The sequence below is a fragment of the Thamnophis elegans genome, chromosome 9 (assembly GCF_009769535.1).
Source record: "Thamnophis elegans isolate rThaEle1 chromosome 9, rThaEle1.pri, whole genome shotgun sequence".
Lineage (NCBI taxonomy): Eukaryota > Metazoa > Chordata > Lepidosauria > Squamata > Colubridae > Thamnophis > Thamnophis elegans.
This window is the reverse complement of record NC_045549.1, coordinates 17992847-18014775: the sequence shown is the minus strand read 5'-3', so window position 1 is coordinate 18014775 and position 21929 is coordinate 17992847. Positions and strand designations below refer to the sequence as shown.

Genomic DNA, 21929 nt, shown 5'->3' with positions numbered 1-21929 from the left:
ATTTTGCGAAAATGGGCCCATTTTTTAAAAAAAGGCATGAATACTGGGGGGGAGGGGGGGCTTGCAGAGTGCTCCTGGGGAAAAATGAGCAAAAATAGGCCGTTTTTCATGAAAATGGGCCATTTTTTGTCAAACTTTTTTGCATGCATAGCCTTATGGAGGCTTTTAGAATGCTCCTGGGGGCTACGGAGACAAAATTGAGCAAAAAATGCCCCATTTTTCACTCATTTCTGCCCTCCCCAGCCTCAAGGAGCTATCTGAAAGTCTCCATAAAGGTATATATGACCATTTTGGTGAAGGGGGAGGGCTTCGGGAGGCCAAAAATACTGTAGTCAGTGTATAAGACACACCCTGAATTTCACACTTTTTTAAAGAGAAAAAAAGGTGTGTCTTATACTCCGAAAAATACGGTAGATGAAAAATGTATTTAGGAGTACAGGAAGCAGAGCAAGATCCTTATATATTAAGCAGGTATCATCAACAAAGACTACTGGAATTTTTCCACTTCTTGAATAGAGTTAGCAAAAGTTTAGTGAAGTTTGTGATCTTCTGCTTTTGCTACTGAGTTCCACACTTAGCTTAGGTTTTGGTATTTATTGAAAATATGACCAAATGCTCACAGGTTCAAGTCTTTTCTTTTTTGCACTTTGGTCATCCTTATCTTCAGAATTGTTCATTTCACCATCTTCAAGCTTTCTCTTTCGAGATCCTCCTTTTATAAGTAAAAAAGTACATTAAATTAATAATTTGAAAAGGACTTTCAGTCTAATATCTATGTGATTATGGTTATTTGTATTATTTCAGGAACAGTAAAATACTTTAATAAAATTATGTTGGGCTGTCTTATTTAAAAACATAAACTAAACTCACAATCATAATTCTCTCTTTAAAATAGTACTGTAGAACGATTAAGATTAGCCTCCCACCTACATGTTTTGAAACACTTATTTCTTATACAAGTTCCAGACAGTATTTTAGTATTGTTTATGCACATGCAATATAGTTTACTTTACAGTGTGAAAAATGTATATCATTTAATGGCAAATCTATTGCCATTATTGCAACAAACACACTTTTTGTCTTCTCTTCTCACAAACTACAATTCGGATGAGTGTGTGAGCTCAGTATCTTCAATATATATCAGTGTCTATTCAGTGGTTCCACCACAAAATCGCGGAGGACAAAATCGCGCTCGACGAAATCGCGCATTTGACGTCATCACAGCGCGACGAAAACATCGCGCTGTGATCGAAAAATGTAAAAAAAAAGCGAAAACCTTACCCTAACCCCCCAAACCTAACCCTAACCCTAACCCTAAACCTAACCCTAAATCTAACCCTAAACCTAACCGTTAACGTAACGCTAAACCTAACGCTAACCCTTAACCTAACGCTAAACGTAACCCTAACGCTCTAAACCTAACCCTAACCCTTAACCTAACCCTTACCTTTATGTGAATCGGCTTGCTTTAATTTTAATTTTATTTCAATTTTTAATTTTTTTCGTCGCGCTGTGATGATGTCACATGCGCGCTTTCGTCGAGCGCGATTTTGTCCTCCGCGCTTTTGACGGGTCACGTATTCATTAACACACACACCCTCTTGATTTTATGTTAGTTTGCGGTGGTGATCCTAACCCATAAATTACAATTATAATTTTATAAATTCTAGAATGTATAAACACATTTGCTCAAATTCAGTCGCAGTCCAATATGCAGTAAAAACATTAGGCTGCTTCATTCACTTGAACACCATTTAGCATTGACAAAATCACCATTAGTCACTTGCAAACTACATCTTTACTTAGAATAACTCACATCCTGCAATGATACAGGCAATATTATTAAACAGTATCTGCCTATCCCTAGTCTTTGGGAAGGACATGGTAAGTAGATAAAAATGCCACATGTATGTCGCAGACTGTGTGATCAATTGTCACACAAATTCTAAATCTCAGTTAATATGATAATTAACATGGGAAATATTACATGGCAATAGTAGCATTAGTTCAAATTAATCACACGAATTAATTACATTTATTTTACATTGTTTCGTTTTCACAACGTAATCAGCTGTCGCCTTTCAGAAGAAATGATTAATCTCTCCCTCTTCGACAAACAGGTGTTCAATAATGGAACTTAAAACTAGGCCATTGTTTACAGACTTGTTTATTCTTCCATGATTCTTTGTACACAAATACCCACTATTGTGTCTTTGTCAGTTACTATAAAAAAGATCTGAAATTTTACTGTTATGTGAAAACACTGTTAAAAAAAAAGAAGAAGCTGAGGGCAATGGGGAAACAAGGAACCAGATCAAAACAAAACATCTTTGTGAAGTATTTAAACACTGTAAAACTGGAACAGCATTTTGTTTAAAGTGCATCTACAAGGTCTCAACTTAAGCAATTTTAACAGATTTCTGTACATGCAGTATGTTATAACATATATTTTAGTTTAAGGATAAGTTTATATGCATAAAATGATGGTTTAAATGTTTGGTTTCTGAAAAAAGTTACTTGCACAGTAGGAATTAACCACCTATTTGTCCGTATTTAGCAATGAGTGACACTTAGTGACTTCTCATAACTTTGGGAAAAAGAATTTAAGAACATGTGACATTAGGTACGTAACAGAGTTGTTGCTCTTTTGACTCTCCTTGTGTACAAGTTTCAGTATTTTATGTAAGTTTTTTGTTAGTATTTATGTCAGCAAGTCTATATAATATTTGAACAATAATAAATAAGGTGGGATGATATAGTAGTTATATCAAACATGTCAATTACAAAAAAATCATAAAAATAAATAAAAAATAGCCGTATACCTTCATCAAACAATTTTAGACCAGCAGCTATAGCTTCATCCATAGTATTTGTTGATTCTATGAGCTACAAGAAGAAGATGAGAAAAAATTTCTTTTCTAGATTAAAATTATTATTACTTTAAAATTTTGCTATGAAATCCTATGCATTTTTATTCGGAAGTGCAATATACAGTATATGTGTGTGTGAGACACAGAGGCTGAATACATCATTGTTATCCTCTTTCTAATACAGGCAGTCCTCGGTTTACAAACACTCATTTAGTGACTACCTATATTCTGATTAAGGCTGTTGAAATACAGGGAAAGAGAAAACAAGAAATCTTTTGACAGAGATTTATCTTCAGACATTCATGGTATCAGAGGTGGGTTCAGGCAGGCTCTACTGCTGGTTCGCTGGTGCACGCTGAATGCGCGCATGCGCAATGCAATAAAAATGCTTCTGCACATGTGCAGAGAACCAGTTTGGGGGCATGGCAGGCCTGGGTCGCTGCTGGTTCCAGTGACCTAGGCCCCCAAACCACTACCGGTTCGGCTGAACCGGTCTGAACCGGAAAGAATCCACAACTGTAAGGTATGTCTATGATATTTCCTGATAATTATAATACTGTACCTTTAATAATGCTTGGTCACTTTTTTGTGGGAAAAGTTCTTTTAATGTTTGGAGTTTACAGTAATTCAGATCCTCTTCCTCCTCCTCTTCCTCTGTGGCATCTGACATTTCAGCTGGACTATTTTTATGGAGAGATTGTGATGATTCATTCTCACTTTCGTCATCAGAAGGTTCAGAACTAAATGTGGAGATAAAATATTATGACAATTTTTACTGTAGAATTAAAAAATACATCACAAAATACATACATACATTAGGTAACAGTGGTTAGACATTAGAATGATAATAGAAAATTTCCTGGAAATCAAAAATTATAGACCTATTAAAAAATCTTACGAAAAACAGGAAATTTTTATTTTCTTTAATCTAGAAGATTTTTTTGCATTCTTTTTACAATGATGTAGTTTTTTTTTTAGCTCCTAGGATTTTAGGTCCCCAACCCCCGGCCCACAGCCCATTCTGGGGCGTGGCCTGTTTGGAACAGGCCACCCAAAAATACTCATACACAAAGCTTCATTTGGGTAGGTGCTCACACGTGAAGCTCCATTTTGGAATATTTTATTCTAGTTATTTATTTTTTCTGATTTCATTTATGATTCTGATTCAGTATACTATGTTCAACCTAACACTTTAGAAAAACAAGCAAAAAATAAAAAGGACGTTGGTCTTACCTGAACGTCTATTTTCTGATGGGAGGAGGGAATGGTCACACGTGGGTTTTATCACAGCCTGATTGGTCCAAGGCTGAGAGGAAATCTATAAATACCGGTGCCTGTCCATTGCTAGCCCAGATTCTCGAACATGAACGGTACAACTGAAAAACAAGAAACAACACAACCCCGGGAAACACCCCCAGGGCCCTCCCCTTGGCCCCAACAGACAGAACTCAGGGCGGGTTGTGACCATTCCCTCCTCCCATCAGAAAATAGACGTTCAGGTAAGACCAACGTTCTTTTTCCAGAATGGGAGGAGGGAATGGTCACACGTGGGACATACCCAAGCTAAAGTCCCAGGGAGGGAGAACAGGAACTCTAGGAACCAAGGGGAGCCTCAGCTGCCACCCCCTGTAGGACCCTACGACCGAAAGATGCGTCCGCTGACGCGAAAGCATCCAGACGATAATGCCGGATGAACGAGGTTGGAGTGGCCCAGGTAGCCGCCCGGCAGATGTCTTCAAACGGGGCCCTGGTGGCCCACGCTGCCGAGGTTGCCGCGCTCCTTGTAGAGTGCGCCGTGACGCCTGATGGAACTGGCCGCCCTGAGGCCACGTAGGCCTCCGAGATGGTCTGACGCAGCCAACGGCCGATGGTAGCCGAGGACACCCTCGAACCCAGAGCTCCAGGTAGGAAGGAGACGAACAAGGCCTCCGACTTGCGGAAATCCTTGGTCCGCCGGAGGTAGATCCGCAAGGCACGGCGGACATCCAGACGATGCCAAAGACGCTCCCTGTCAGTGGACGGACTCGGGCAGAAGTCAGGCAGGACGATCTCCTGAGCCCTGTGAAAGGGGGTATTTATTTTGGGGACGAATGCCGGGTCAAGGCGAAGGACCACTCTGTCCTGGTGAAAATGACAGAGGTCGTCCTTACAAGACAGGGCGCCCAGCTCGGATATACGCCGGGCGGAAGTGATGGCCACCAGGAAGACCACCTTCAGTGATAAGAAGCGCAAGTGCACCGAGCGGAGAGGTTCAAACGGAGCTCCCGTTAAGGCCTTGAGGACAAGCGGAAGATCCCACGTGGGGAATCTATGAACGGGGGGAGGCCTGAGATTTGCCGCCCCCTTGAGGAACAGCTTGACCAGAGGAGACTGGGAAAGAGAAGAAGATCCCGCCCCCCCCCCAAGACCGAGGACAGAGCCGCCACCTGGCGACGCAAGGTGTTTTGCGAGAGCCCGTCCTCCAGGCCCTTCTGAAGAAAATCCAAGACGTTGGGGATGGTGGCTCTGCCGGGAGAGATGCCCTTGGAGGAGCACCAGCGGACGAACGCCGCCCAGGTGGAGTTATAAATGCGGGTCGTTGAGGGACGACGGGCCGCCTCGATGGTGCGAATGACCCCGGAAGACAGATGAGCCCCCCTTAGAAGCCGCCGTTCAAGAGCCAAACGGTCAGCTGAAGCCACTGAGGCTCTGGGTGAATCAGGGCCCCCTGCCGTAAGACCACCTCCCCCTGCGGAATCCTCCACGGGGAAGTCACTGACAGCTGAACCAGGTCCGCAAACCAGGGTCTCCTGGGCCAAAACGGGGCCACCAGAATGACCAGGGCCCTTTCCGTCACCACCTTCCTGACGGTCCCCGGGATGAGTGGAATGGGGGGAAAGGCATAGAGAAGGCCCGGGGGCCACCGGCTCCTGAGGGCATCCGTGCCCTCCGCCGAGCTGGATTGGAAACGGGTGAAGAAACGCGGGAGTTGTGTGTTCTCGGGAGACGCAAACAGGTCCACCCGGGGGGACCCGAACCGACGACAGATCTCCCGGAACAGCGACGGGTGGAGTTGCCACTCGCCGTTGTCCAGAGTTGCTCGACTGAGCCAGTCCGCCTGGACGTTGGAGAATCCCGAGATGTGCTCCGCCACCAGGGACTGTAAGTGTTTCTCCGCCCACGACCCCAATCGCAGAGCCTCCAGCCAGAGGGCTCTCGAGTGGGTCCCGCCCTGACGATTGATGTGCGCCTTGGTGGCCACATTGTCCGTCAGGAGGAGAACGTGGCTCCCTTCCACCGAGGAGCGAAAGTGACTCAGAGCCAGACGCGCGGCCTTCAGTTCCAGCCAATTGATGTTGTGACGGAGGTCCGAGGCCGTCCATCTGCCCTGAGCCATCCGAGAGCCCACCAGGGCCCCCCACCCGAACAGACTCGCGTCCGTGGTGACCGTCACCCTGTTCGGCTCCCAGAACAGACACCCCCGCTGGATGGCCGGGGAGAGCCACCACACCAGGGATGCACGGACCCCCGTCGAGATGCGGAGAGTCCGAAGGGAATTGCTCATTCGTCCCTTCTGATAGGGGATAAGCTCCCATTGAAGGGGCCGAAGATGGAGTCTGGCCCACGGGACAATCCCTATGCAAGAGACCATCTTGCCCAATAACTGCGACAGAGAGAGGATGGAAACGGAGCGCTTTGTGCGAACGCTCTCCGCCAGCCGACGGAGGCTGACCTGCCTCTCCTGAGACAGACGCACCTCCCCCAACTTGGAATCTATGAGTGTCCCCAGATGCAGAATGCGAGTGGAGGGAGTGAGATGGCTCTTTTCGAAGTTTACCGAGAACCCCAGGGCCTGGAGGCTTCGAATGGTAATCTGAAGATCTGAAACGGCCTGAGACAGGGAGCCCGCCTGAAGCAAGACATCGTCTAAATAACATTGGAGGCGGACCGGGACCGATCTCAGATGGGCCGCCAGAGCCGCCAGGACCTTTGTGAAGGTCCTCGGGGCCGAGGCCAGGCCGAAGGGAAGAGCCCTGTACTGGTAATGGTGGGGCCCGTGGGAGAACCTCAAGAACCGGCGATGAGCGGGCAGGATGGGAATATGAAGATAGGCCTCCGTGAGATCCACGGAGGCCAGGAAATCGCCTTCCCTGATGCCCTGAAGGATGGACTTGAGCGATGACATTTTGAACCGTCTGTAGACCAGAAACCTGTTCAGGCGCTTGAGGTCTAGAATTGCTCTCCAACCCCCCGTGCTCTTCGGGACCACGAAGAGATTTGAGTAGTGGCCCCGGCCCCGTTCCCCTGCGGGAACCGCCTCCACCGCATGGATTTCGAGGAGGTGGGCGATCGCCTGACTCATCAGGCGGCGGCGCTCTCGACTCCGGGATGGAGGGAACGACCGAAAGAGATTTGGAGGAGTGGAGAGAAATTCTAACCTGAGCCCGTAACGAACCGTGGCTCGAACCCAGGCGTCCTACGTGATGTCGTCCCACCGGTCCGCATAAAGAGCGAGGCGGCCGCCGATGGGATGACTCGGGTTCGAGTCACTTCCCCCTGCGGAAGGGACGGCCGCCTCCCCCCCCGAAAGGGCCGCCGAGCCTGGCCCTGGAAACGGCTCCTGTCCTGGAAGGGCTGCCCCAAGAAATGCCTGTCAGAAGAGAAAGAAGAGAAGCGCTGGTTATAGCCGAAGTTAGGGGCCCTATACCGTTGCCTACGGAAGGGACGTGACTTGTTCTCGGCCTTCTTAGCCGTGGAGGGTAGGACCTTCTTCTTGTCCTTATCCTCCACGAGGATGCGAGCAAGGGCCTCCCCGAAGAGATCGGGCCCCTTGAAGGGGGCAGCCGCCAAATCCCATTTGGCTTTGTTGTCCATTTGCCAATGGCGCAACCACAGGAGCCTACGGGAGGTGACCGAGGTGGCCAGGGCGCTAGAAGCAAACTTGACCGTGTCCAAGGTCGCGTCAGCTGAGAACTGACACGCCGCCAGAATCTTGACCAGATCCTGATGGATCCGGTCCTCCTGTATGGGAATGCGTGCCTGCAGCTTCTTGAGCCACATGACCGTGGCACGATTAAAGTAGGAAGCCGAGGCCGCCGCCTTAATGGCCCACGCTGTGGCGTTGAAGTTCTTCCGCAAAGTAAGCTCTGCGCGCTTATCCTCCGGCTTCATCTTATCTGCCGCATCGCCCGACACCACTGGGGAGGAGGACACCAATGCGGCCACAGGGGTGTCAACCGTCGGGAGCTGAATGGCCTGAGCAAAGGTTTGCTCCATGTTATAATGCCGACGGTCGGTACTACCTGGAGAAGAGAAAGTGGAAGGTTTAGCCCACTGGTCGGTCAGAACCTCTAGGAACAAGGGAGGGGCAGGGATCTCTTCCTTGTTGGTGGCCGTGGCAGAGAACATGACCATGTCGGGATCCCTTGGGGGGGGCACAGAGGGATCCCCAGTTCCGACCTTGGTGGTGTGCCTCGCCTTATCCAAGAGAACTTTAAACAAGGCGGGCATAAATAGGACCTTAGAAGAAGGTTCCTCCGAAACAGTGGTATTCTCATCATCTGAGAATCCCATCTCCTGGGGTAACTCCCCCCCACCCAGGAAGGAAGCCTCACTGATCATGGAAGGGGAGGAAGCCCGAAACTGAGCCCTGTTCAGCCCCCCATGCCTAGAGTAAAGGGAGCCTTTGTCCCGCTGGGCAATGCCCCGAGTGATGGCTGCAGAAATAAGCCTCTTAATCCCTTCAGGGAGATTATCCAGATCCTCCACATCCCCAAAAGTGGAAGCCGGGCCCTGAGGGGCCAACCTTTGGGGGGAACAGGGGCCTCTGGACGTGCCCTCCAGAGGATCATTTATGGGAGATGGAGAACGCCCCCTCCTGGAGAAGGCCTGCGACCTACCAGGGGAGCTGCATGAAGAAGCCGGGCTAAAACCTCTAAGTAGAGACCTTTCTGAAATGGGCCTAACAGGGGACCTGGATCTGTCCCTAGACAAAGGCTTGGAGGACTGGGCCTGCCTTTCTGCCCTGGCAAAGGTCCTTTCCAGCGCCCTATGGCGAGCTGCCTCATCCCTAGAGACAGAACTGGAGGGGCGTCTAGAAGAAAGGGATCTCTGAGGGGGAGCCCTCCCCCCCCACCTCCTGATCCAGGGCCTCCTCACTCCCAGTAGGGCCTGCCCCTTGTCCCTGGGGAATCTCCGCTCCCTCGTCCATGCCCCACTCACGTGTCCGATGAAAGGAGCAGGAATCGGCCTCCAAAGTCCCACCTGAGACCAGGGCCTGAAGCCTGTGGGGAGACCTAGGCTCAAGGCCTCTCACTAGGCCGCACTAGGCCCGTCGATAAGGGCCAGGCCTCACGCACGTGGCAGCCTCCAAGATGGCCGCGGGAACTCCGTGCGCGGGAGAAAAGGGCTGGAAATAATCACCAGCAGCCCAGCCAGGCTTTTCTAGCCGGCTTCACTTTAAAATGAGCAGGGAGAGCCGCTCTCCCCCCCTGCTCTGTCTCCCCGGCAACACAAACAAAGGAAGCCTGCAGCGAGGGGCCCCCTCCGGAGCGATCTGCTCGCTGGAGCCTCGAAGCTTAAAGTTTCTCTTTCACTTTCCTGCTGCAAAAAACAGCCTCTTCAAGTAGTTTGAACGAAGCAGTTTGAATGGAACCGCACCCCCGCACCCGGGGACGGGCAAAGGTTCCTGGCCTGCAGGGGGGAGACTAGTGCCCCACTGGGCTCTCCCCCAGCCGCCTGAGGCAGAGATCTGTCCCTTGGGGCCGCAGCAGATCAATTTAGAATTTAAATTTAAAGTGCCCAATTAGCCAAATAGGAATCAGACTGAATAGAACTCACCCAAAAGGAGAAAACAAACAGAACCTATCCAACTACTCTACAGCTTGGACCAGGCTGAGAGAGAATCTGGGCTAGCAATGGACAGGCACCGGTATTTATAGATTTCCTCTCAGCCTTGGACCAATCAGGCTGTGATAAAACCCACGTGTGACCATTCCCTCCTCCCATTCTGGAAAACAGTAAATATTCAAGACCAATATATCAGAAAGGCATATTGGGAAGAACATTCAAACTTAAATAAGAGAAACCTTTCTGGAAATATCTGATATGGATTAATTATAGTATTTGACATAATGTATCTTATCATTTAGCATCTACTTGACAACTTTCATAATGTTACTAATTAAAAGCAATTTTATGGTGAATGTCTGTATTTTATTCAGAATTATATCCATTAAGTTCACTAAAATTCGTGGTTTACCATCTTATTATGTTTATGCTGAAAATTTTATATGTGATGTCTCCATCGGAGCCTGAATCTGTGGGGGAAGACGAGCTGGAACTGGAGCCGTCAGAGATTGAGGGGGCAGCTTCATTGGCTTTGGAGGAAAATGGAAAGCAGCAAGGTCAGTCGGGCCAGGGCTTTTCAGGATTAGGACGGCTTGTAGGCAGGGAGGAACCAGGGCTGGATGACCAAGAGAGGCTAAGCAGTGAACATGAAAGACAGAGCTCAGGCAATGAGCAAGGACCACCCCGTCCTGATCCGTGAGCACGGAGAGTAGAGAGAAGGCAAGAACAGCACAGACTGAGCCGGCTCCACCCCGCCTCACAAAGCACACTTGGGGACAAAGATTTAAGGAGACTCTTTGTGCGCCCTTGCTTACTGGACTCTTCAACTTGCTGGATTTATTGCTGTGCAGCTCTGCTATTTCCAGTGTTGGGTTGCACTATATGCAGCCAGAGGTTGCAATATATATGCTCTATCATCATTTTGATCTGGGACTTGCCAGAAACGTGGGAGTGTTTGGAGAAATTTGGGGCAATTTGAATTGCCAGCTTCAAGTGTTATCTCTGTGCCATGCCCCAGGTCACCCCAGGAAACCTGAACATCAAATCCTGAAGATTCCAGATTGATTTTTAATTTTAAACTAAGCAATTAATCTGAAAGAAGTTATAAAACTTACATTATAATAACATCTCTTCTAGAAACCGAGGATTGCTTTTTATTTTTGCATGTCCCTCGTACTTCTTCATCTTCACTCTCAGATGACAATTCAATAACATCTTTCTTATATTTAAAATACTTGGATTGTACTGTCCTCTTAGCTTCAGGAGTTTCTGGGATACTGGAATCATCTTTGGAAGCAGAATGAACGATACAAAATATACATTATTCATAAACAGAATTAAAATGCCTTTTGTAACCAAGATGTATTTGGTGATACAATGATAAATAAAAAATTGTTCTTAACTCTGAATTCTTAACACAGAGAATTCTTAACTGATGGCAGAGACAAATGAAAACACACACATAAAGTGGCATATTTGATATGCCCCCCTGAAGCATAGTGAAAGTTTGACAAGCTGTAATAGTACCATATGGCTAGAAAGATGTACTGATATAGCAAGATGGAAATTTAGAAAAAAACTTGCAACTTGAAATCCATTGGACTCAATAAAACATAGTTTACATATAAATGCTCTATTTGATAATAGTTCCAATTAAATATGTAGTTTCCCAAAATTTTCTGATTTATATCACCAACTCTGAGTTCAAGAATATTTTATTCTCAAGTTTAGAATATGTGCACCAAAGCATTGAATAAATTCAGAATGGATTAGACATAGATATCTCAATTGAACAAGAGCAAAAAAAATATGTTTTTAAAGATTAACATTAATACACAAAACTAATTGTTTTATGATTTTGTAATGTAATCTATGGGGCCAAGGAAATGGAAAATTTTGTTTTTAAAAAAATCAATATACACAACAAGCTCCATTTAGAAGAGATTGAATGCCACTTAATTGGCAACATCGCCTACTAACAAAATAATCTTCTAATAAAAACTTCATCTTACATGAATTGAGATTTATCTAATATTTAGGTTACTTACCATATTTTTGGGACTATAAGACGCACTAAGCTTTTGGGGAGGAAAACAAGAAAAAAAAATCTGCCTCTGCCTCCCAGCAATTTGCCTCCTTGCAGCAAACAGTCCGGTCAGCTTCAGCACAGCCTGATTTATCATCAGCAAGTGATTGGCAGTTGGATCAGCCTCCCGGAATACCACCTATCAGCTGTTCCAGGCTGCATGGATCGCCACTGCCTATCGCCGCCTCCGCAAGCCCAATTTTTGCTCATTTCTAGCCCGTTCCAGGCGGTGGGGATTGCCACCACCGCCTATTCCCGCCTCCTGGAACAGGCCAAAAATGGGTCATGTGGAGGCCAAAAATGAGGTGCGCAGAGGTGGCAATAGGCAGCAGTAGCGATGGGCAGCGACTGAGGTAATCCCTGTGGCCTGAAACAGCTGATAGGTGGTATTCTGGAAAGCAGATCCAACTGCCAATCAGCTGCTGGTGCTAAATCAGGCTGTGCTGAGGCTGATGAGGCTGTTTGCTGCAAGAAGGCAAACTGCTGGGAGGCAGAAGCTGAAGGGTGGGGGCTAGCGGGTGGGCGGGGCTTCGGCAACATTCGCTCTAGAAGATGCACAGACATTTCCACACTCTTTTGGTGGTGGGGTGCATCTTATACACCGAAAAATACGGTATATATGTACAACATTCATAAGGAATTAACTAGCAGACATGTTCAATAATTTATATTATTTATATCACAGGCTACATCGAACATGTTCTGATATCAGAGACAGGCAATCTGATGTCCATCAGTCATTTTGCACTAAATTTCCCTATCAGTGTGGCACAGAAAGATGGAACTGGGGAAATTTTAGTTCCACATATCTGGAGACTCTAAATGACACAAAGCATATAAAATAAAGCTGGGCCTATTCTTAATCTAACTGTAATATCAGAACTGTATGTGGTTCTAACTGTATTAGTTTAAGAAAGTGCTTATCAATATAAGCTAGTTTTTCTCATACTTGAGATTTGTCAATGGACTTAAAGGCAGAGGTAAAGTTCCCAAAAACAACACAGAGTTGCTTTGTATGCGTATTGATGTATTTCTCAATAAGGACCTTTAAAGTTCTCTGTGTGGTATTTATATGGTGCCTGTTGTATGTGGCTTTTTAGATGCTGATTGGGGTGTGTTGATGGCTATATTTTAAGTATTTAGCTGTTGTTTGCTTGTGCTGCCCAGCCCTCACCTTCCAAGTACTTGATAGGCTGGTTGTAAATCAGTACTCCTGTTGATTGACAAGGGGCCTGTTTCCCAGGTTTCAATCACTTCCCTGGCTGTTTTGTGCCTGCTTGTCCAACAATCTTAGTAGCTGCAAAATTGAATGTGTGTCCTTGTTCATTGCAGTATAAGGCTACTAATGAGTTTGGTGCTCCGTGTCTGAAAGCTTGCTTCTATTTTGCAATCTGATGCTTAGCTTCCTCCTCTGTTCTACAGTCACAGGGGCAATCCATGCAGAGGATTCGAGAGAAGTTCCTTAAAGATGGGCTCCAGCATGAGTCTGAAGCAGTGGTGGGTTCCGGATTCCATTCCAACCGGTACGGTTGGAACAGCCCCGGCATCACCTACATGCACGTGTGTGGCACATGCATGCATTGTACTTGCCTGCGACACTTTCACAAGTCTCCATGATGCTCCAGCTGCTTGGCGGAGCACTGTGCAGGTGCTATATGCACCGTGCGTGTAAGCGCCAAAAGCTTAAAGCACAGGTAAGAAGTGAGGGCAGGTGGGACCTCCGGAGCACCGTACTGGAACGGTATCCGGTGCTCCAGGCTGGCTCCGGTATGCCCATACCGGGGCGTACTGCCTGCAACCCACCACTGATCTGAAGGCTCAGAAAAAAAAACCTCTGGTCCCGGTGACCAACCCAGATTGAATCTTGTAATTTAATAAGTAACTAACTAGTTTTCTAGAGAATACCAGCATTTTTGTTTTGGAGTAATATTTTAAAGTGTTCCTTAGAGCAGTGAAGTGATGTTCATAGGATCTTGATTAATTTATAAATGGGGGGGAGGGGAACCCAGGGTTTACCGGTTTCCTCAGACACATCAGATGCTGGAGAGGTTGGTCCAATAGTATGATCATCATCATCTTCTCCACCAACAGTAGTAGCATGATCTTCTGAAGGAGAGGGAACTGTAGAATCCTTCCTTACAGTACTGAAAACAGTGGGCTCTTTCTGATCTTCAGGAGAATCTGAAGACGGAGCATTTTGTCCTTCAACGTTGGCCCTCTTCTCAAAGCGAAAGCGGTCCAGATTAAACAAACTCATGATCTTCGTTCTTCACGTTTGCCAGTTTATAATGTTCGGTTTCAAAATTGCTGGGAATTATAATAGCCACACATAAATGGAGTGCAACTGGAGAAAAAATAAGGCAAGTTATTAATGAAGATAATCAACGATGCAATGTAGTCTAAGGTGTGTATTTTACCAAGCGCCAGCTGTGGGTTATCAGTCAGCGCTGCTCTATTGTTGTCTTAGTTTATTCAGATATTTCTTTCCAAACTGTTTTAATGCTGTACATTTTAAGACAAACTCCTGCATCGCAAGATGCTACCAAAACTCTTAACGTTTACTTATTCTCTTCATACATTCCTTAGATGTATTAGATTGGATAATTCTTAATTCTAAGATTAAATTAATTAGTTAATTACTTATTAATATACTTGTTTAATTATTTAATCACTGAAATAATTTTAGTGATTTTTATACCATAGGATCCTATTTTTTATAAGATCCTTTAAAGCATGAGTCCTGAAAAAGCAGTACAGATGTATTTTAGATAAATATGGAGCCGCCATGAATCAATATTAGCTTTTTCTTCCCACTCCTACTATTCTTGGGTGCACATGTCATGCTAAGCCAAGATAAAACATCTGTTTATTGACGAAGGTAGAATTTACTTAGTTAATGTATCACACTAGGCCATTAGGCATAATTTATAAAGCCTAATCATGATTCCAAAGACCACTCTAAAACAAAAACAAATAAACCCATCCCCTTGGGCATTTTTACAGACAAAAATATAAGCACAATGCATTCCACTGCAGACATTTAAGATTTCAAACAGGGTAAAACTTAGACAAATATTGTGAAATCTGATATTTGGGTCATTGGATAGCCATTCTACCAATAATCCTGTACATACATACTTATCATATTCCCATACCCAGACAGGAGAATATGATACCACTCGAATCTGAGAGAAGAAGCTTTAAAAAAAAATCTCTACAAGTCTAGAGAAAGCCGTGGCTACTTTTGTGATTCAGAGAGAAAAGTATATGTTCTTACATATTATTAAAAAAAACTTCATTTGAAGAATCTGCACAGCTCTTTATCTCAAGCAGTTATTTGGCAGCTAGAACAGACTGGATAATTAACCGGATACAGAATACCATTGTACTATTGGCCTATTGTCTTGATGCAATCCCAGTCTGTTCAGTCAACAATGTCATGGAGTCAAAATATTTACATTAGTCAAAAGGTTTCAGTTTGAGATGCAGACAACACAAACTCATCCTCAACAGCCGGCAACTGTCTTCAACAGTGAAGGGACTCAGGGAAGAAAACATCTTGCAGCCAAGAAGGCTCCACACCCATTTGCACTATTTGGATGACCCTGAGGAGGGAGAGAAACCTTCTAGTGACCTCAAGGACTCTCTAAAAGAATGCAAATGTTCAGCTATCTGCAAAGAATATAAATCCTTCCATTCACCACCATCCAGTCAGAAGCTTCTTGAATGAGAAACAAAATGTCTTAAAAAAAACAAACCCCCCCCCCCAAGAAAGTCCAGTTGCCTCCCGAAAAAGCACCATTGGGACACCATGACCTGGATGACTGAGAATCTCCAGAGGCTTAGTCAAAAGGGTGTCCACATGATATAAAGACAGAAACTAACATTCAGAAACCACTACAGGGAAATTTCCTTATGCTGATGGTCCATGAATTATGACAATTGGGACCAGAATTTCTATTGCTAAGCAAGGCGGTTGTTAAATGAGTCACACTCAATTTTACCACCTTTGTTACCACAATTGTTAAACAAATCGCTATAGGTTTTAAATGAATCATGCAGTCATTAAGTGAATCCTGCTTCCCCCATTGATTTTGCTTGTTGCAAGCCAGCTGGGAAAGTTGCAAATGATCATTCTAAAGGCTAGAAAGATGGTGTTCACTTTTCAGCCTTCCTATTGGACACTATCAAAGATCTGACAAAACCATTCATTTGTACCTATAAATCCACAATTAATTTCACCCTTTTCCATCTGTGTAGCACAGGAGTATATAAGCAAATGTTCTAACTCTGAAAGCTGCTGCCTATAAATAAAATTAAGATCCACTCACAAAGTTTTTATTTTGAAACTCTGACCCAGACTATAAAGGTTGTGGCACAATGTAGTACAATGTCCAAACGTTTAAAAACATTCACCTTCTGCATAACACAAAGACGTTTATGGGTTTGTATAAGTTCACTATCTCCCTTCACAAAACTGTTAGTCTCAACCCTTGAGGCCCTTTAAATAGAATAGTTATGTTGCTAATCTGCGTAGCCTTCATGGCACTAGAAAGAGCAATGGTGGGTATATTATATTATGGAAATATGTACAAAGAACTTCCCTTTATAATTTGTATGCCTAGAAAACACCTGGGAATTTGAGGTTGAAGAGATTCATTTATCCTCTATCATTCCAGCAATCGTTTTCTTTCATCTTGCTGAGGTTCTGAGATGCCAAGAAGAGCAGTTTAATAGCATCATGAGCTTTCTTCCCATATTCAAGATCTGCAGTTAAAGAACAGGGGTGTCAAACTCACGGCCTTTGGGCCAGATGTGTCACGCGCTGGCCACCCCCACCCCCATTTTAATGAGGGGGGGAGTCGCGATGCACCACATGATGTATCTTGACAAGTTTGACATTTCTGTTATAGAAGCTCTATGCAGAAAAACAAAATGCACAGGTACAGTATATGTGGTACCTTGCTCAATAGTAGTAACTTTGAGAGGGATCTTGGAATCCTAGTGGACAACTATTTAAATATGAGCCAGCAGTGTTTGGCAGCAGTGAGCCACCTGCCAAAAAAGCCAACACAATTCTAGGCTGAATAAATAGAGGGATAGAATCAAGATCACATGAAGTGTTAATACCATTTTATAATGCCTTGGTAAGGCCACACTTGGAATGCTGCATTCAGTTTTGGTTTCCACGATGTAGAAAAGATGTGGAGACTCTAGAAAGGAGTGCAGGGAAGACCAACAAAGATGATTAGGGGACTGGAGGCTAAAACATATGAAGAACGGTTGCAGGAACTGGGTATGTCTAGTTTAATGAAAAGAAGGACACGGGGAGACATGATAGCAGTGTTCCAATATTTCAGGGGAGGGAGTCAAGCTATTTTCCAAAGTACCTGAGGGTAGGACAAGAAGCAATGGGTGGAAACTAATCCAGAAGAGAAGCAACTTGGAACTGAGGAGAAATTTCTTGACAGTTAGAACTATTAATCAGTGGAACAACTTGCCTCCAGAAGTTGTGAATACTCCAACACTGCAAGTTTTTAAGAAGATGTTGGATAATCATTTGTCTGAAGTGGTGTAGGGTTTCCTGCCTGAGCAGGGAGTTGGACCAGAAGACCTCCAAGGTCCCATCCAACTCTGTTATTCTATTCTAGAATGTGCTTTGACTGAGAATATAGCCTTTTGCAAATGTACATTTTTGCAGAGTGGCCTTGCAACATGAGTCTTTACAGACTATTGTCATGCTTTAAGTTATCCTTTCACAGTAGAGCAAGTCAATGAGAAATAGTGAACAAAGGAAATTAACCACAGAAAATAAAATGCTATTTAAGTAAATCTAATTTACGTATGCCACCATTAACTGTTCTATTCAATACCTTTTTATCCTTTCAAACCCTTTTCCCCTACATATATACATTGCCTTCCACGTTTTAAACTTTCCGTCTTCTCTCTTTAAGGATGTCAACACCTCCATCTGATCACCATTCTCAATCTCCCTATAGAACCATTCTCTCAGTATGACTAAACAATTTCAAGGTATTTTTCTATTGTGGTCACTCACTTTTCAATCTAGTGATTCAACTCCCATTCATTCTTGACTCTCTTTACTTGTTTTATCACATTCATATTAAGAACAGGTAGTCTTTGACTTCCGACCACAATTAAATCCAATATTTATGTTAAGTGAGTATTGCTCCATCTTACGATGCCACCGTTGTTAATTAAATCACTGCACTTGTTAAGTTAGTAGCATGGTTCTTAAGTGAATCTGGTTTCCCCATTGACTTTGTCAAAAGATTGCAAAAGCTGTTGACATGACCCCAGGGCACTGTAACCATCATAACTATGAACCAATTGCCAAGCATCCAAATTTTGATCACCTGACCACAGGGATGCTGGTTGTAAGAGTGAAAATTGTCATAAATTATTTTTTTCAGTGCCATTGTAACTTTGTAACTTTGAATGGTCACTAAATGAACTCTTGTAAGTCGAAGACTACCTGTAGTACATCCACACTACATTAGTTACTTTTATATTTTTCATGACTTAACCAATTCTTATTTACATATAACAAAGTAGACGGAAGCATGATTTTGTATGCATTTTAAATTCTTTTAATAAATGTTCATCCCCTGCTACAGACCATAAACTACCTACCTATTGTTATCAACATTTGTATTTAAAATTCCACCATTTTTCTATTTTCAGGGAACAGTCTACCATGATTCACATAGTCATTTATTTGCTGTAGGTTTTGCCATTAACATTTACTTTATAACATTTTGTTCCATTTTTTCCCTGTCTGACACAACTCCCTCAATCTTTGATACATTAATTTGCAGTTCCATATTCCCTTAACATTTTCATATGCTAACATTTTTTGAAAATAATTATTGCCTCTTATCCAACACAGCATCCTCTGAATGTACATGCATATTCATGTCTCTAACCAACAGACAACCAACTTCACCCCAAGAAAAGGTTTATCTAAAAAAATACATATTAAAAAATCAAGGGGAATTGGCCCAACTCAGTGATGGCGAACCTTTTCAGCGCTGAGTGCTGAAACCAGAATGTGCATGCATGCACATGCACCGGAAACCCAAAGACCAGCTGGCCGGCGCGCACATGCCTGTTTTTTGACTGGTTTTGGGGGCTGTTTTCAGGCCATTTTCAGGCTGTTTTTTGTTCTTCCGCCAGAGCTCCCAAAAACAGCCTAAAATGGCCTGAAAAACAGTCAAAACCGGCCTGGTTTTGGGGCGTCTTTGACTGTTTTCATGCCGTTTCCAGCACCTGGTGCTGGCGCGCATGCCACCTCTGGCACCTGTGCCATAGGTTCACCATCACGGGCTTAACTGCTCTCAATATTGAATCATTGGTTAAGCACTGAATATATTCTCACATACTTTATTTCTACTATAACACAATCTGCAACCAACCTTCAACTCTGCATGTATATATAAAAATACCCCATAATTCAAAACCACTGATTTTTACAAATACAGTCATTAATACATCAAAATATTTCAAATCATCTCTACGACTAAACCAAGACTGAACATACCATTACGGCAGAAAATCAAGATCATTATATTGTATAAATGTAATGGTAGTCCTCATTTAGTAATGATCACAAATGGGATCAGCAATTCAGGCCGCCAATCCAAGTGGGCGCTAAACGAAACTGTCACTGTGCTTCATTCAGCTTTCCTTTGCTTTACAACCAGTAAAGATCCTAACTGCAAGGATCAGTTGCAAAAGTTTTCATCACCACCTCTAACTCTCTAGATGGGGCAGTTGTAAAGAGGACTTCCTATATTCATCAAAAAAGTGGCAACTCCAAATCTCAACCAACACATGCTCTGTTCTACACAACAGTAAGAAAAATCAGAACACCAAATACAAGCTAGGCGGATACAACTTCATAGATGACCCTCACTCTGTCAAGGACCTAGGAGTACTCATATCAAACAATTTAAATTCTAGAGCTCACTATAACAGCATCGCCAAAAAGGCACTAAGAGTTGTTAACCTAATGTTACAAAGCTTCTTTTCCGGTAATATTGTATTGCTAACTAGGACATACAAAACCTTTGCTAGACAAGTTCTCGAATACAGCTCATCTGTCTGGAATCCACACTGTATATCGGACATTAATACAATTGAGCGGGTCCAGAAGTATTTCACGAGAAGAGTACTCCACTCCTCTGCTTGCAACAGACTATCCCACACCACCAGGGTTGAAAGTTTGGGCTTGGACAACCTAGAACTACGCCACCTTCAGTCTGACCTAAGCGTAGCACATAAAATTATCTGCTACAATGTGCTACCTGTCAATGACTACTTCAGCCTCAACCACAACAATGCCCAAGCACACAATAAATACAAACTGAAGGTAACCACTCCAAACTTGATTGCAGAAAATACGACTTTAGCAACCGAGTGGTCAATGCCTGGAATGCTCTACCTGACTCTGTTATTACATCTTCAAATCCCCAAAACTTTAACCTTAGACTGTCTACTGTGGCCCTCAGCCAATTCCTAAGTGGTCTGTAAGGGGCGTGCACATGCACACCACCGTGCCTATTGTCCCCATTTATTTGTCCCCATTTCATTCATACTCATGTTGATTCTTATATCTTGTAAACAACTGACAAATCAAATAAATAAAATACAAGATGCTACAAGGCTTGCATTCCTATCCACGACCACAGATCATTATTTCACTAGTCAGCAATTCTCCTTTTGTTTTGTCTTTGTTTTTTTAACGCATGCCTAATAGCTACAGAATTTTTTTTTTATGCGTTAGATAAGATTTATTTCTTCTAGCTCGCCTGGTGAAAAGGCGGGATATCTTCCACCCATTCAAGGGCATCTCTCTTCATCAGAAAGGCGCTCTTCCTCCCAAGGCAGATCATTCGTCTTCCCCTCCCTTCTGGCATGATTTTACTTTTCCTTCTGCTCAGCATTGATTGGAAACGAGATTCCTACCGCACATCCCTCTTAACAGCAGATTCTTCCCTCCCCCCCCCACATTATTGTTCTCCTCCATCGCCCCCCTCGCCCCGATGCAGCAACATTTCTCTCCAGAATCGAGCAGGCCTTAATCGTGTCCCCACCTCATCTCGAGGGTCCCCCCTCACAGCTTTTCCTCCCCCACACCTCAATTCCCTATTTTATTCGGGTCCCCCCCCAAAAAAATTTCCCTTATCTCTTCCAGCCTCCCCAATCCGCCTTTCCTTGGGGTCGCTTGCCTGCCCCCCCCCCCCAATCCGGGTCTCTAGTCCACCACGATCATGAGACTCAGGGAGCACCTGGGCAGCCCGTCCACGCCACGTCTCCTCCGGGCCTGATTTTTTTTCCCCCCGTGGCTGAGCCGAGAAAGAGATGGAGACAAAAGACGGGAAGGGGGAGGGGAGGGAGGAGAGAGAAAGCCGGGCGGGCCGGGGAGCGAGCATCCTTCCAGCTCAGGCCGGCTATTTCCCGCGCTTTCCTTACCGCGGGCCCACCCCGACCGGGCAGGCAAGGAGCGGCTGCAGAGCGGCGGCGGCGGCAGAACGAGCGGCGGGGTGAGAAGCGGGGGCAGAAAGAACCCGGCGGCGGCGGCGGCAGCGATGACGCGACAACAGCGACCGTAATGACGACGGAAGGACGCGCCGAGCGCTTTGCCAGGAGCCGGGCGGCCCTGGGTTTTTCAGAAAGCCCGCTACTCTCAAAAAGACGCCTACTGATGACCTCATAGGTGTGGTTCCCTCCCCTCCGCCGCCCGTTCCTTCTGCCCAGCATCCCGTTGGTCCAGGTTTCTTTTTTTCACCTCAGTAGCCGAGGAGGTTTTTTTTCTTTACATGGAATGGCGAAGATGATGTCCACGCGCGCGGAACGGCCGGAACGCAATGGAGTGCGCAGGCGCAGTTTTCCTCGAGAAGCGATTGGAAGTACTTCATCAGCTTTCTTGTGTAGAGTTATGAATAGAATAGAATAGAATAGAATAGAATAACAGAGTTGGAAGGGACCTTGGAGGTCTTCTGGTCCAACTCCCTGCTCAGGCAGGAAACCCTACACCACTTCAGACAAATGATTATCCAACCTCTTCTTAAAGACTTCCAGTGTTGGGGCATTCACAACTTCTGGAGGCAAGTTGTTCCACT

At 44.8% G+C, this 21929-nt stretch overlaps 1 protein-coding gene across 4 annotated transcripts in view; it reads right to left on the bottom strand.

Moving 5' to 3' along the window:
* The window catches only part of SMARCAD1 (SWI/SNF-related, matrix-associated actin-dependent regulator of chromatin, subfamily a, containing DEAD/H box 1), a 50680-nt gene extending 29004 nt beyond the window's left edge, over positions 1-21676 (bottom strand). Inside the window, exons 1-6 of one of the 4 annotated variants that reach the window (XM_032224051.1) lie at positions 21596-21676; positions 13801-14128; positions 10814-10985; positions 3433-3610; positions 2823-2886; positions 621-712 (exon numbers count right to left, since the gene is read on the bottom strand). In XM_032224051.1, the coding sequence (XP_032079942.1) occupies positions 621-712; positions 2823-2886; positions 3433-3610; positions 10814-10985; positions 13801-14041 (747 nt within the window). In that variant the 5' untranslated portion in view covers positions 14042-14128; positions 21596-21676. Of the gene's footprint in view, positions 1-620; positions 713-2822; positions 2887-3432; positions 3611-10813; positions 10986-13800; positions 14129-21279; positions 21386-21595 lie in introns of those variants that run through there. The other 3 variants (XM_032224050.1, XM_032224052.1, XM_032224053.1) reach the window with 3 other exon arrangements.
* Between the last annotated feature and the right edge of the window lie 253 nt (positions 21677-21929).